General features: G+C 42.2%; 1 protein-coding gene across 5 annotated transcripts in view; it reads left to right on the top strand.

The window, feature by feature from the left end:
• The window catches only part of igsf9bb (immunoglobulin superfamily, member 9Bb), a 177,752-nt gene that overhangs the window by 90,714 nt on the left and 69,728 nt on the right, over positions 1-17,310 (top strand). For all 5 annotated transcript variants that reach the window (XM_055875750.1, XM_055875748.1, XM_055875749.1 and 2 more), the window contains exon 5: positions 10,336-10,453. In XM_055875750.1, coding sequence (XP_055731725.1) covers positions 10,336-10,453 — 118 coding nt within the window. The remainder of the gene's footprint in view (positions 1-10,335; positions 10,454-17,310) is intronic.

Genomic DNA, 17,310 nt, shown 5'->3' with positions numbered 1-17,310 from the left:
GAACTAGCCTATTGAGTTATTTAAAATGTTATCATGGCAGCGGAATTGTTTAGTCAACTGAATGTATTTTTTTCCCGACCACAGAAAATGACTACCAATTCTAGTTTTGTAAGGATCCATGATCACAAATCATAACGTTAAGTTGGACCCATTTGCATTGAATAGGTGTTATTTTATATTCTCAAACTAACAGCAGTGCCTATATGATGTTTTTCCATACAGGCGTGACATGCTGGAGTGATGCTTCTATGCAAATGTTGTTGATCAGTAGGCTAATATAAGTCCCAAATGGAAGGCAAACAGATTGTTTGTCATCTGTAGCACCATAGACTCCACTGATCAGCCAAAACAAGCTCAATAACTCAATGCATTCACACACTCCTATTGAATATGCATTCACCTGTATTGTGAGTAGACCTATGCCATCTTAATATATGCAGTTTATCAAGAGATTTACCATTCAAATACAAGTATTACCATTATGTCATGTAATTAGATTGGTAATAACAGTCAAATGTATTATTTGATTTTAAAATAGATGCATGAATGCATACATGATATTGAATATCGGCCTCCATGACCATCAAAAATCAGTATCGGCCCTAAAAAGTCCATATTGGTCGTTCTCTGAAGCAAAGTATCCAACATCTATTGCTTGCACACGTCCTGTTTTTTTTCATATCAGTGCAAATCAGCTGCCACTTTCCTCTACCGTGATCCGTTGCAAGAGAAGAGACAGCTTACTACCTTGTTTGTCCTCCTTCTCCCCTCAGGGCTACGTAGCCATCCTCCCTTTCCACTCTTTCATCCTTTTTTCATTTCATCCTCCCTTCCACTCTCGCGTCACTGGGCAGCTCGCAGCTCGGTTTCCCTTTATAGTCTGTAATAGTTTTCAAGCCCTGCCACATCCGACGAGCATCAGAGCCAGTGTAGTAGGATTCAATCTTAGTCCTGTATTGACCCTTTGCCTGTTTGATGGTTTGTCTGAGGGCATAGAGGGATTTTTTTTATAAGCATCCGGATTAGTGTCCCTTTCCTTGAAAGTGTCAGCTCTAGCCTTTATCTCGGTGCTGATGTTGCCTGTCATCCATGGCTTCTGGTTGGGATATGTACGTACAGTCACTGTAGGGACGACGTAATCAATGCACTTATTGATGAAGCCGGTGACTGAGGTGGTATACTCCTCAATGCCATTGGATGAATCCTCATATTCCAGTTTGTGCTAGCAAAACAGTCTTGTAGCGTAGCATCAGCGTCATCTGACCACTAGGAGCGCCGCTTATGGATGAGAATTTTCTTTTCTCGTTGAGTGCAGTCTTAGTGCCAGCATCGGTTTGTGGTGGTAAATAAACAGCTACGAATAATACAGCTGAGAACTCTCTCTGTAGATAGTATGGTCTACAGCTTATCATGAGGTATTCTACCTCAGGCGAGCAATACCTCGAGACTTCTTTAATATTAGACATCGCACACCAGCAGTTATTGACACATAGACACACACCCCCGCCCCTCGTCTTACCAGACGTAGCTGCTCTGTCCTGCCGATGCACAGAAAACCCAGCCAGCTCTATATTATCCGTGTCGTCGTTCAGCCACGTCTCGGTGAAACATAAGATGTTACAGTTTTCAATATTCTGTTGGTAGGATAGTCTTGATCGTCCAGTTTGTTTTCCAATGATTGCACATTGGCCAGTAATACGGAGGGTAGTGGTGGTTTACCTACTTGCCGGCAAATTCCTACAAGGCACCCCGCACTCCTCCCCCTTTTTTCTCCGTCTTTTCTTCACGTGGATGATGGGGATTTGAGACGTGTCTCGATAAAGCAGTATATCCTTCGAGTCGGAAATCTTGAGTGAGTAATCGCTGTTCTGATGTCCAGAAGCTATTTTCGGTCATCAGCGACAGTAGCAGCAACATTATGCACAAAATGAGTTACAAAACTTATAAAATAGCACAGTTGGTAAGGAGCCCGTAAAACAGCAGCTATCCCCTCCGGAACCATTATAGGTGAGACTAGAGAGAGACTCAACAAATACAGCAAAGAGCTACTGTTATGTGTAAGTTCTTGTTTAAGTTGTCATACAGCACTATCAACACTTTCATAAGCCATAAAATGCTCATTCTTTCTATTTCCATCAGCGCTACAACAAGCACTGCAGCAGTAATGAATGAGTAGGAATGTGTATCGATAGGCTTGTGTTGTTATAATTATCAGCTTGGGTCTTTTTTTAATATCGAGGAATATTTCACTTTCTCTGTTCATAGGGGTAACGACATTCATTAATGCGATGCGACTCAAGTTTCACCATCAGCTGGAAGACGGTGTCCTTTTTGGTCAGTCTGCTGCTCTCTCCATCGCTGAGACTGACCATCAGATGCAGGCACGGTTAGCCCAGTAAAATAAAAAGCGAATTATTTAAATGTATGCAACCTCAGCTGTGCCTCACAACTAATGCAACAACGGATCTATTACTAGTGTGATCACATAGCCTACCTCAAAAATGATTTAAAATGGCCTGAACAACGATGCATTGGCAGGGCAATTCAAGCAAAGCCATTATGCGGTGATAATGTATTGTACCTACAGCTTACTGCACAAACCTCATTGCTACAGTACAGTTGTTAATTGGCTAATGTTGCATAGGCTTACGTTCTTAGTCATGTTAAAAAAAAATATCTGAGCAGCTTGCATTTTGACTCAGAAAGTGATCTTGACTCAGAATAGGTTGTTACCCACTGTTCAAGAGTTTTCCCTGTTAACAATATCAACATTTCCCTTTACTGTGGCGAATATTGTGAATCAACACAATATTAGACACTTTCAATGCAAAATACCGAAAGAAAACTAACTATGCAAGATATTTTGTTGTAGGTAGAACGCATCGGAGTAGGATTCTATTGCATTGACATGCATGAATCAGCCCGTACTCTACACAGACCAGCAGAGCTGCAGTAGGCATATACCAAATAGACCATTGCCATATATGGATCTGTGCTGTTTTCATTGAACTGGACTGTGTTTACAGCATAAGCAGTCGTAAGTAGATGTGCTTGTTTTGAGATCAAAGCAAGAGCTGCATAAAGCCACGTGTGTACATTTTGTTCATATCCTTTGCTAGTTAGTGAGTTATTAGTCCAGTTATAAATAACTTGTTGTCAGCAATAGAGGAGTGATTGCCTCCTACAAGAGCACAAAACATTTACATTTCTAGACATCTTTGAAAAGCGAGTCATGTAAAGAGCTTTATTTTGTCTTAAAGGGGAAGTATTGTATTTTGAGACGGGCTTAAATAATCTAATTAGCCAAAAAGGCAGAGGGTAGCATAATTTGTCTGATTTGCTGTAATAATGGAATGGGAATCATAAGTGATTTAATTTTGTAAAGTGGTTTCTTGCATCAAACAACACAACAATATTTTCATTCACCTCCTTGTCTGAGTGGATAAACATGTTAATGTCAAGCTCTGCATGTTTTTTTCAAAAGTCTCATGGAATGTAGGCCTACATTGGACACCACACATTGACTGCTACTGTAGGCTGAATGAGAGAATAGCTATTTCCATGTTAGAATGTTATGGGATGCATTTTCTCCATTGTGTTTGATGGTAGACCACTCTGGTTAGCCTACATTATGATCAAATAGCCACAGTTAAAACAGCAACTTAAAACAGATACAGACTCTGTGTTCACAGTAAATGCGCGCTGGAAGTTGCACAGGATTTTCTGAACGTTCAAGTTTGCGCTCAGCAGACCTGAAATTTGCTCTGTGCCCAACATTTTTTGAGGAAATATTGCATAGGAGTAACAACATGAATTGGTGCATGAGGCAGAAATAATGCAGTGTGACTTGAGTTTCGCCATCAGCTGTAAAACTGCCCTCTTTTCTTAGTGGAGAGAAGGTGGGCGGATGGACGGGGAGATGGGTGAGAGGCTAGCCTCATCGCTGCTCCGTCCCTCCCCTCTGACTGACCATCAGATGCAGGTCATCAGTCCAAAAATAAAGTAATACAACAAATGACCCATTACCAGTGTGATCATATACCAATAAATGTCAAAAAAATATATATACACTGCTCAAAAACTAAATGGAACACTAAAATAACACATCCTAGATCTGAATGAATGAAATATTCTTATTAAATACTTTTTTCTTTACATAGTTGAATGTGCTGACAACAAAATCACACAAAAATTATCAATGGAAATCAAATTTATCAACCCATGGAGGTCTGGATTTGGAGTCACACTCAAAATGGAAAACCACACTACAGGCTGATCCAACTTTGATGTAATGTCCTTAAAACAAGTCAAAATGAGTCTCAGTAGTGTGTGTGGCCTCCACGTGCCTGTATGACCTCCCTACAACGCCTGGGAATGCTCCTGATGAGGTGGCGGATGGTCTCCTGAGGGATCTCCTCCCAGACCTTGACTAAAGAATCCGCCAACTCCTGGACAGTCTGTGGTGCAACGTGGCTTTAGTGGATGGAGCGAGACATGATGTGCTCAATTGGATTCAGGTCTGGGGAACGGGCGGGCTAGTCCATAGCATCATTGCCTTCCTCTTGCAGGAACTGCCGACACACTCCAGCCACATGAGGTCTAGCATTGTCTTGCATTAGGAGGAACCCAGGGCCAACCGCACCAGCATATGGTCTCACAAGGGGTCTGAGGATCTCATATCGGTACCTAATGGCAGTCAGGCTACCTCTGGCGAGCACATGGAGGGCTGTGCGGCCCCCCAAAGAAATGCCACCCCACACCATGACTGACCCACCGCCAAACCGGTCATGCTGGAGGATGTTGCAGGCAGCAGAACGTTCTCCACGGCGTCTCCAGACTCTGTCAAATGTGCTCAGTGTGAACCTGCTTTCATCTGTGAAGAGCACAGGGCACCAGTGGCGAATTTGCCAATCTTGGTGTTCTCTGGCAAATGCCAAAAGTCCTGCACAGTGTTGGGCTGTAAGCACAACCCCCACCTGTGGACATCGGGCCCTCATACCACCCTCATGGAGTCTGTTTCTGACCGTTTGAGCAGAGACATGCACATTTGTGGCCTGCTGGAGGTCATTTTGCAGGGCTCTGGCAGTGCTCCTCCTTGCACAAAGGCGGAGGTAGCGGTCCTGCTGCTGGGTTGTTGCCCTCCTACGGCCTCCTCCACGTCTTCTGATGTACTGGCCTGTCTCCTGGTAGCGCCTCCATGCTCTGGACACTACGTTGACAGACACAGCAAACCTTCTTGCCACAGCTCGCATTGATGTGCCATCCTGGATGAGTTGCACTACTTGAGCCACTTGTGTGGGTTGTAGACTCCGTCTCATGCTACCACTAGAGTGAAAGCACCGCCAGCATTCAAAAGTGACCAAAACATCAGCCAGGAAGCATAGGAACTGAGAAGTGGTCTGTGGTCACCACCTGCAGAACCACTCCTTTATTGGGGGTGTCTTGCTAATTGCCTATAATTTCCACCTTTTGTCTATTCCATTTGCACAACAACATGTGAAATTTATTGTCAATCAGTGTTGCTTCCTAAGTGGACAGTTGATTTCACAGAAGTGTGATTGACTTGGAGTTACATTGTGCTGTTTAAGTGTTCCCTTTATTTTTTTGAGCAGTGTATATATATTTCAAAATGCAGGGCAATTCAAGCATAGACAATATGCAGTGATCATGTTTTTATTTATTTATTTCACCTTTATTTAACCAGGTAGGCAAGTTGAGAACAAGTTCTCAATCTATTGGGCCTCATTGCTGCTTAACTGTTTTTAATTGGTTAATGTTGCATCGGCTTACGTTTTTTAATTCATGTTTTTTTTATCTGAGTGGTAGATCTCGATTTACACCCCTCAGTGTAATCCCTGCACACCTTAGAATGGGTTGCTTGTAGTAAGTCCTGTTGAAACATCATTTTTTCCCAGCTCATCTTCTGTAGTTAGATGCAATTTGCAGAAATTGCTCTGCCATTTCCTGGTTGCTAAAATTCTAATAGTTTGCTTTATTTCAGGAAAGTATTCAGACCCCTTGACTTTTTCCACATTTTGTTACGTTACAGCCTTATTCCAAAATGTATTAAATAAATAAAATCCTCAGCTATCTACACACAATACCCCAGAATGGCACAGTGAAAACAGGTTTTTAGAAATGTTTGCAATTGTATTTAAAATAAAAAAACAGAAATACCTCATTTACATAAGTATTCATACCCTTTGCTATGAGACTCAAAATTGCGCTCAGTTGCATCCTGTTTCCATTGATCATCCTTGAAATGTTTCTACAACTTGATTGGAGTCCACCTGTGATCAATTCAATTGATTAAACATGATTTGGAAAGGCACACACCTGTCTATATAAGGTCCCACAGTTGACAGGGAATGTCAGAGCAAAAACCAAGACATGAGGTCAATGGATTGTGTCCGTAGAGCTCCGAGACAGGATTGTGTTGAGGCACAGATCTGGGGAAGTGTACCAAAACATGTTTGCAGCATTGAAGGTCCCCAAGAACAAAGTGGCCTCAATCATTCTTAAATGGAAGAAGTTTGGAACCACCAAGACTCTTCCTAGAGCTGGCCACCAGGCCTAACTGAGCAATTGGGGGAGAAGGGCATTGGTCAGATAGGTGACCAAGAACCCGATGGTCACTCTGATAGACCTCTAAAGTTCCTCTTAGAGATGGGAGCACCTTCCAGAAGGACAACTATCTCTGCAGCACTCCACCATCAGGCCTTTAGGGTAGAGTGGCCAGACCGGAAGCCACTCCTCAGTAAAACGCACATGACAGCCTGCCTGGATTTTGCCAAAAGGCACCTAAAGGACTCAACAAACAAGATTCTCTGGTCTGATGAAACCAAGATTGAACTCTTTGGCCTGAATGCCAAGCGTCACGTTTGGAGGAAACCTGGCACCATCTCTACGGTGAAGCATGGTGGTGGCAGCATCATCCTGTGGTAATGTTTTTCAGCGGCAAGGACTGGGAGACTAGTAAGGATCGAGGGAAAGATGAACGGAGCAAAGTATTGAGAGATCCTTGATAAAAACCTGCTCCGGAGTGCTCAGGACCTCAGACTGGGGCAAAGGTTCACCTTCCAACAGGACAACGACCCTAAGCACACAGCCAAGACAACAGAGGAGTGGCTTTGGGACAAGTCTCTGAATGTCCTTGAGTGGCCCAGCCAGAGCCCGGACTTGAACCCGATCTAACATCTCAGGAGAGACCTGAAAATAGCTGTGCAGCAATGCTCTCCATCCAACCTGACAGAGCTTGAGAGGATCTGCAGAGAGGAATGGGAGAGACTTCCCAAATACAGGTGTACCCGAGCTTGTAGCGTCATACCCAAGAAGAGTCGATGCTGTAATCACTGCCAAAAGTGCTTCAACAAAGTACTGAGTAAAGGGTCTGAATACTTATGTAAATGTGATATTTCAGTTTTTTTTAATTTTGATAAATTAGCAAACAATGTATTTTATTTTATCCCCAATTTCGTGGTATTCTATTGGTAGTTACAGTCTTTTCCCATCACTGCAGCTCCCGTACGGACTCGGGAGAGGCGACGGTATAGAGCCATGCGTCCTCCGAAACACAACCCAACCAGGCCGCACTGCTTCTTGACACAATGCCCACTTAACCCGGAAGCCAGCTGCACCAATGTATTGGCGGAAACACCATACTCCTGGCGATTGTGTCAGCAAGCATTGTGCCCGGCCCACCACAGGAGTCGCTAGAGCGCGTTGGGACAAGAACATCCTTGCCGGCCAAACCCTCCCCTAACCTGGACGACGCTGGGCCAATTGTGCACCGCCCTATGGGTCTCCCGGTTGCGGCGGGCTGCTTGGACTTGAACCAGGATCTCTAGTGGCACAGCAGACCACTGCGCCACTTGGGAGGCCATTAGCAAACATTTCTAAAAACGTGTTTTTGCTTTGTCATTATGGGGTATTGTGTGTAGATTGATAAGGGGGAAAAAACGATTTCCTCCATTTTAGAATAAAGCGGTAACATAACAAAATATTAAATAAGTCAAGGGGTCTAAATACTTTCCGAAAGCACTGTATGTGACAAACAAGCAAGTATAGTGTAGATAATCATTGTGCCATCTGTTGTGAACTGTTGTGAAATATCTTTTCCATAACCAAAAATATTGTTTTTTCAGCTGTTTCAAGCTGGTGTACAAAAACGAAAGTAGAAGACACAAAAACTAAACTTAAAAACAGGAAGCATAGGAATAGCGCAAATAGAACAGATCTACCTCTTCTTAGACTTGCTTTCAATGAGAATGACAGATCGATAACATACATTTCTATGTGAATTTGGTCAGGTCGCCCAAAAAACGTACATATTGCAACTTTAAAGTTGGAGCTAATTGCCATAATGTTTTCCTTCACACGCTATTTACTCCTGCAGTGTGTGCTGTTCATCATCCAAATGGATAACACATAGTCAGACTTCTTCACTGCGCATGATGAAGTCGTATATTCACTTCATATCATCACTTTAAACTCGTATTATTCATATCCTTTGAGCATGAAAATAGTGTGTTTATAATATTAATAGATATGGATATTTCCATAGTCCCTGTAAGACATCTGTTGATGTCTCCATACTGTGGTGTTGCCTTGAAGACAAAGCACATCATAATATGCCGAAGTGACAAGCCTCGGCTGACAAGATAGAACATTTCAAATGCAGCACGTCAAACAGAGCTTTCATTGGCTCAATACATCAATTGGTAGCTTTCAGTATGTGATGTATGCAGAGGATGCAGCTCTACACTTCTGCTTGTGTACATGTTGTGTGCACGTGTGCCTGCCCCTGTGTGCGTCTGTGTGGATCAAAACGGGGCAGGGGGCACGGTGGCCCTCAGGCTCTGCTGAATTCCAGAAAAAAGGCCCCCATTTAGGTGCTGTCGTAGGGCTGTCCCCGACAAAAAAACGTACCGAAAGTAATCTGTCCTATCGACCAAATGATTGGGCGAAAAAATGTTACGTCTATGTTTCCATATATAGACACAACCGTATGTGTTTTAATAAAATCAACTATGTATGCAGTAAGCGTCCAGTTTAATGAAATAAGACAGATGACTCAAGAGGGCACCAGAGATCTAGATCACCAGAAGAAAAAATCTTATCCTGACCCAACTATTCTCCTCCAGCTCCTGCTGACTTTCGCATATTCTGCCATTACGCTCCTGAAGATACCGGTAATAGGCTACATGATGGTTCGGCAACCTTTTTCATGTGGAATGTCAGTGTATTTGACCATTTCTACCGATCTGCGTGACAGTTATGGTTTTCATATGTACATTTTCGTGAAACAGTTTCATTTAATTTATAACTTATTCATATCTCAAAATCATTGTAATGTGGTTAATCAAAATTCGATCCAAATCTAAATGAAAATGATAAACCTAAAAAGTAACTTCTATTGCCATTGCCAACTATGTAAAAAATAGCCTACATAAAGCCAACAATTAGAAACATTGTGGCCTGCAGGTAGAAAATATCCTGATAAAAATAAATATCCCAGAAATTGGCTACACATGGCCTGTCTGCAACGAACTTGAAATATTGTATCAACTATTAACTTAGGCCCAGTCCTAAGCTCGTGCTAGCGAATTGGCGACATTTGTATAAAATATTCCGGGCAGTTTCCTGCGCCAGTGAGCTCGAGACACACAGCTGTAGGCTATTTGCGCAACAGATAAGAAGCAGTGCTTGACTTTGGCAGGAGCTTACCGGACTTGAGTATCGACACCTCAAATGTTCTACTGCTTGAGCTCCTGTTCCTCTTATAGAATATTAGCTCAAAAGTATTGTGGAGTTCCTGCATCTAAATATAAACAGTATCAGCACCCAAAATGAGTTCCGGAACATATTTCAGTCCAAGTGAAGCAGGGAGCAGGGGAGTGGTTGTGGGTCTGATGAGTCACAAGCACTGGAGTAAAGTACTTAAGACTTTTTGGGGGGTATCTGTACTTTACTATTCATATTTAGGATAACTTTTTACTTTTTTCTCACTACATTCCTAAAGAAAATAATGTACTTTTTACTCCATACATTTTACCCGACAGACAAAAGTACTAGTGACAAAAATACTTTTCGAATGCTTAGCAGGACAGGAAAATGGTCCAATTTAGCACTTATCAAGAGAACATCCCTGGTCAACAACAAGCTACACGCCCCACTCCTGTGACAAGCAAAAGCAGCAATAGCATAAATTAAACAATTGTTTTTCTCAGATGTAGACCATCTGCATTGTAAATTCACATGGAACTTTATGAATTTTTCTTATTGTTTTGACAGAACCCCCCCTCACTTTTTCTATGGTGTCCTCTCCCTCCCCAGGTGTCTGATGGGAGTCTGACGGTGCTGTCGGTCAGCCGCAAGGACAGGGGGGCGTACACCTGCCGAGCCTACAGCATCCAGGGGGAGGTGGTTCACACCACACGCTTGCTTGTCCAAGGTAGCCCTGTCACAACTCAACATCTGTGTGAGTGAGTGAGTGAGTGCATGTGTATATGTGTACATGAGTGCAGCCGTAGAGTTGTGTGTCTTTGTGTTCGTTTTCTGCAGGGTGAAGGTTTTAGTAGGCAGGTGTACATACAGTTTAAGTCGGAAGTTTATATACACTTAGGTTGGAGTCATTAATACTCGTTTTTCAACCACTCCACAAATTTCTTGTTAACAAACTATAGTTTTGGCAAGTCGGTTAGGACATCTACTTTGTGCATGACACAAGTCATTTTTTCAACAATTGTTTACAGACAGATTATTTCACTGTATCACAATTCCAGTGGGGCAGAAGTTTACATAGACTAAGTTGACTGTGCCTTTAAACAGCTTGGAAAATGACAGAAAATGATGTCATGTATTTAGATGCTTCTGATAGGCTAATTGACGTCATAAGAGTCAATTGGAGGTGCACATGTGGATGTATTTCAAGGCCTACCTTCAAACTCAGTGCCTCTTTGCTTGACATCATGGGAAAATCAAAAGAAATTGTAGACCTCTGTTAAGGTTATCGTAGTCGTTCTCCTCCTCAGACGAGGAGGAGCATGGATCGGACCAAGATGCGGAGTAGTAGGTATTCATGTTTTAATGAACAAACAACAAACACTACAAATTACTAAACTCTACAAACGTGACTAACCTGAAAACAGTCCTGTGTGGCCCAAACACTGACACAAGAAACAAACACCCACAAAACACCAGTGAAACCCTGGCTGCCTTAGTATGACTCTCAATCAGGGACAAACAATACACACCTGTCTCTGATTGAGAATCATACCAGGCCAAACACAAAATCCCAACATAGAAAAACAAACCTAGACCAACCCACCCAAATCACGCCCTGACCAACTAAAACAAATACATAACAAAGGAAAACAGGTCAGGAACGTGACAACCTCCACAAGTCTGGTTCATCCTTGGGAGCAATTTCCAAACTCCTGAAGGTACCACGTCCATCTGTACAAACAATAGTAAGCAAGTATAAACACCATGAGCCGTCATACCGCTCAGGAAGAGACATGTTCTGTCTCCTATAGACGAACGTACTTTGGTGTAAAAAGTGCAAATCAATCCCAGAACAACAGCAAAGGACCTTGTGAAGATGCTGGAGGAAACAGGTACAATATTATCTATATCCACAGTAAAACGAGTGCTATATCAACATAACCTGGATGGCAGCTCAGCAAGGAAGAAGCCACTGCTCCAAAACGTCATAAAAAAAGATAGACCATGGTTTGCAACTGCACATGGGGACAAAGATCATACTTTTTGGAGAAATGTCCTCTGGTCTGATGAAACAAAAATTGAACTGTTTGGCCATAATGACCATCGTTATGTTTGGAGGAAAAAGGGGGAGGCCTGAAAGGGGGAGGCCTGCAAGCCGAAGAACACCATCCCAACCTTGAAGCACGGGGGTGGCAGCATCATGTTGTGAGGGTGCTTTGCTGCAGGAGGGACTGGTGCACTTCACAAAATTGATGGCATCATGAGGGAGGACAATTATGTGGATATATTGAAGCAACATCTCAAGACATCAGTCAGGAAGTTAAAACTTGTTCGCAAATGGGTCTTCCAAACGGACAATGACCCCAAGCATACTTCCAAAGTTGTGGCAAAATGGCTTAAGGACAACAAAGTCAAGGTATTGGAGTGGCCAGCACAAAGCCCTGACCTCAATTGCATAGAATATTTGTGGGCAGAACTGATAAAGTGTGTGTAAGCAAGGAGGCCTACAAACCTGACTCAGTTACACCAGCTCTGTCAGGAGGAATGGGCCAAAATTCACCCAACTTATTGTGGGAAGCTTGTGGAAGGCTACCCAAAACGTTTGACCCAAGTTAAACATTTTTTAAAGAAATCCCCTAAAATAAAATGGTGATCCTAACTGACCTAAGGGTTATTTTTACTCTGATTAAATGTCAGGAATTGTGAAAAAGTTTAAATGTATTTGGCTAAGGTGTATGTAAACTTCCGACTTCAACTGTATGTGTAACGGCTCTCGTTTGTTGAAGGAAGAGTTGACCAAAGCGCAGCGTGGAAAGTGTTCATGATTCCTTTTATTCAAAAAACACAAACAAAATAACAAAAGCGAAAGCGAACAGTTCTGTCAGTCACAGACACTAAACAGAAAACAAGATCCCACAAAACCCAAAAGGAAAATGCCAATTTATATATGATCCACCACACTCGGCCAAAAACAAAGAAATAGAAAACATAGACTTTCCCACCTGAGTCACAACCTGACCTAACCAAACAGAGAATAATAAGGATCTCTAAGGTCATGGCGTGACAGTATGTGTGTGTGTGTGGGTGTGTGGTGTGTGTGTGTGTGTGTCTACGAGGTCTATGACTATAGAAAAATATTCAGGCAATAATAGACAGACATGCCAGGTCCAAAAACTGCCCTTTATCCATTCTGTCTAGTCTAGCCCCTTTGGTGTTGGTAGATCTAATGGAGCCGAGTAGGTGGGAGCAACAGGGTGGAAGCTCACCTAGACGCATTAGAAGGCTAGATGGAGTCATCACTAATGATGGAGTACATTTTCCTTTCTGTCACGGCAAATACTGAGTGCAGACTTTCCTAATTTTTCTGTTCATGATAGATTGAGCCATCACCATATTGCCTTGCACTTATCCAATCCCTTCAGATCTATCAGGAAACACCACGGGAGTCGATGCTAGTTAGAGTATGGACTAGGAGTTGTTTGAGAGAGAGCGAGGATTGGTTTGATTTCCAGTTTTTAAGTATACATTTTTTCAAGATGATTGACGATAAAAGTACCATCTAGTCCATTGGGTATCTCACTGACCCTCATATGCCATGTCTTGAAATAGGCAGACAGACGGATTAAAAATAAGTTTACATTGTAGTTTACATTACATTCTGACAGACAACTTTAACTCCACCCATAACTTTTGGACTTCATAGCATTCCCACAAGACATGTATTATTGAGTAATTTATAGTTTTACATTTAAGACATGACTTGCCGTTGTGCTGTAGAATTTGTGAATTTTGTCTGTTGTGTAATAAATTCTATACATTAGTTTATGCTGGATTAAGTGTACATTTTCATTAACTGTCATTTTGTTAGTGATGTTCCAACATTCCCTCCATCTTGTGCCAACATGAGTTATTTTTAGTCTTGGTTCCAGTAGTTGATATCTTTTTCAAAGAGATTGTCAGTTGGATAGGCTTTCTTGCAGGTATTGTATATCTTCCCTATCATATGAACATCCTTTTCTGACTCACATAAGATTCCCTCAAGGTTGTTCTGATGTCCAAAAGATTTCAAATCTAAATTTAGTGATATGTTTCTTTTAATTAAGTTGCATGTATTTTAAAATATCTACATTGGTCAGTCTAAAATTGCTTTTTAATTATGTAATGGACAGTGGTGTGAAGTACTTAAGTAAAAATACTTTAAAGTACTACTTAAGTCATTTTTGGGGGTATCCGTACTTTACGGTACTATTCATATTTTTGACAACTTTTTCCACAACACCCAAAAGTACTTGTTACATTTTGAATGCTTAGCATGACAGGAGAATGGAAAATCATGCACTTATCAGGAGAACATCCCTGGTCAAACCTACTGCCTCTGATCTGGCGGACTCAGTAAACACAAATGCTTCATTTGTGAAGGATGTCTGAGTGTTGGAGTGTGTCCCTGGCTATCTGTAAATTAAAAAATACTTATACTTTGACTTGCAATTACATTTACTTTTGATACTTAAGTATATTTAAAACCAACTACTTTTAGACTTTTACTCAAGTAGTATTTTACTGGGTGACTTTCACTTGAGTCATTTTCTATTAAGTTATCTTTACTTTTACTCAAGTATGACAATTGGATACTTATCCCACTGGTCATGGAAATACATGTATTTCCTGTTACCACGTCATTTACGGTTTCCATGCCTTTAGTTTTCCATGTGATCAATTTATCGGTGAATTCTGAAAATCTATCCAAAGATTGTTCCCTATGGTTTTGAGGGAGTGATATTGGTTCTTGTAGAATACGTTTCATTTTGTTCCATATTGTTATAGTGTTCTTAACTATGAAGTTGTTCATGTTCTTAGCTTTGACAACCATTGTTTCCATTTGGACCTTTGTCGGTTTCTCTGTTGGTGCGTGTTTAAAAAGTGGTGGCTTTTGATTGGCAGATGACGCTGGGGGTAAGGATTATGGTAATTCAGTGTCCCTGTTGGTAAGCCACTGAATCCGATCGTCACTAGATCAACTAAGTAAATCTGCAGCGGGCAATGTTTCCAGCTGTGCCAATTCTACACACGCGCTCACACGGACACACGGACACACACACACACCACACACACACTGGGTTTCCAGATAAGAACTCTCCGACTGTTAGAGGCTCAGGACCTGGGCTCTGGATCAGAACTACCATACTGCCAGTCAATATCACCAAGCTGGCTAAAGGAGGGGGATGGACTCTGTGGGTGGGTGTGTTTGTGTGGCTTCTGTTATGCGATCAGCTCAAAATTGTGTGTGCACATCTGCTAAATGATTAACATGTGTGAGTGTGTTTGTGTGCGCACGTTATGACGTGTTTACGAGGATTTCCCACCATTGGTGCAGACAGATTAAATGAGCTGCTATGACTGATAAAATGTCATAGACTGAAAAAGGGAAAGATGGCCCATCTTTCCTTCTCGCCACTATTGCACCAAAGCTCACTTAAAGCACTTCCCAACCGCTTACACATGTTAACATACATGCGTCCTTACCTGTAGGTACATACCCCATGTATTCCTCATAATGACATAGAGCACATCTCTCTCCCTATACTTAGGCATGTCCATGAAACATTATCCTATTATAATCCCAGACATCAAAGTTCCCGGAACGTTTCTATGACACATTATCATGCCTGATTCACAGACAAACGCGTTCCCAGAATGTTCCTGTTGGGCTAACAGTGGAGCGGCAGTCTCCTCCTCTCATTGCAGGGGATGGCAGGCAACAGTTAAGCACATTAGGCTGTGGAGAAGAACTGGAGGGACATGAAAAGAATAGGAAATGAAGACTGAGGCATACAATTATCTGCACTTATGTAATCCACACAGACCCAGACTTGTACTTTTTTACTTTGCGTCGTTGTGCATTTTATTTATTTTTTTCTTCTGGACTGGCACTGTAATCGTGATGGGTGGTGTCGCTTCCGTCTCATCTGTTTTGTCTATTTACATGTTTTTGTAATGTTTTTTTCATATTTCATGGATGAAATGCATGGAGACTATCCGAATGGATGATGTGGCTAATTGGAGGGGCCGCACCCGCTCTACAGACGGCTATATCTGTCCCCTAATACAGGACTAGTAAAGGCCCAGTGCACTACTTTTAGGAAAAACAAATTATTTCCAAAAATATATATTTTTATTATATATATATTTTTTTAATTACGATTTTCAGGAGGTACTGCAGAACCCTCAACACCCCTACTATGCTGGTATCCATGGAGACCTAGGTTGCAACTGCCAGCCAGCCGAATGGAGAGCCTAGTAGCTAGTTAGCTACTTCTATCAAGAGGGCAGACGGGCAATGACAACAACTACCAGCTGCCAAGCGGGCATATCAACAAAATGTCCATATTTGGCGGGGTAGGAAGCAAGAATGTATTTGTCACATGCACCGAATACAACAGATGTAGATCTTACAGTGAAATGCTTACTTACAAGCCCTTAACCAACAATGCCGTTTTAAGAAAATACCAACAAAAAAGTAAGAGAGAAGAATAACAAATAATTAAAAGCAGCAGTAAATAACAATAGCAGGGCTATATACAAGGGGTACCGGTACAGATTCAATGTGCAGGGGCACCGGTGTCGAGGTAATTGAGGTAATATGTACATGTAGGTAGAGTTATTAAAGTGACTATGCATAGATAATAACAGAGTAGCAGCAGCATAGAAGGGGGGGGAAATGCAAGTAGTCTGGGTAGCCATTTGATTCGCTGTTCAGGAGTCTTAAGGCTTGGGGGTAGAAGCTGTTTAGAAGCCTCTCGGACAATGTTTTTATGTGTTTTTTTTATTGTTGAACCACACCAGACAAATTCCCTCACGGGAAAATAAAGACAGGTGGTCAGTCAACCCTACCGGGAGAGCTACTGTGGGTAAATAATAGATATTGTGGTTTCATAAAACTGCGAGAGCATTCATCAGTGTGCAGGTATTCTTCATTAGTTTAGTTTTGATACTGTACGTCTTGATGTGCGTACACTGCTTTAGCGCTACTGTGTGTGCAGGCTTTTGCTCCAGCACTGCTCTAAGACCTCTAATTCTGTTGGTCAGCTGCTCCTCGGGACCTTAATTAGCTGAATCATGTGTGTCAACATGATCTCTGCTCCACCTGCCTTAATGAACTCCTTGCGTGGTGGTGGTGGTGTGTGAGACTGTATCTGTGTGTATCACCACTGTGTGTGTCCACTGTGTCTATCTTCACTGTGTGTGCGCGCAGGTGTGCGTGCGCGTCCACTGTGTGTGTGTTCACGATGTGTATACTTTCCTCATGGCCCCATGGGCAGGGTAATCCTTCCTCATCTACAGCCTGTGTGCCATTATGATGTGATGTGGTCAGGTCGGAAGTTGTGATATCTGTGGGAAGCCTCCTCTTTCTGTCTCACACACACACACACACACACACACACACACACACACACACACACACACACACACTCCCCCTGTTGTCATCTTATGTCATAACGTGCCCCAGCTTAACGCTTAACACAGAGATTGCGCTAGCATTAGCTAGTGTTGCACGGTATACCAAAGCTTCTGTACTTTTTCGAT

This window comes from Salvelinus fontinalis, chromosome 2 (assembly GCF_029448725.1).
Source record: "Salvelinus fontinalis isolate EN_2023a chromosome 2, ASM2944872v1, whole genome shotgun sequence".
Classification (NCBI taxonomy): Eukaryota; Metazoa; Chordata; class Actinopteri; order Salmoniformes; family Salmonidae; genus Salvelinus; species Salvelinus fontinalis.
This window is presented reverse-complemented; position numbering and strand designations above follow the sequence as displayed.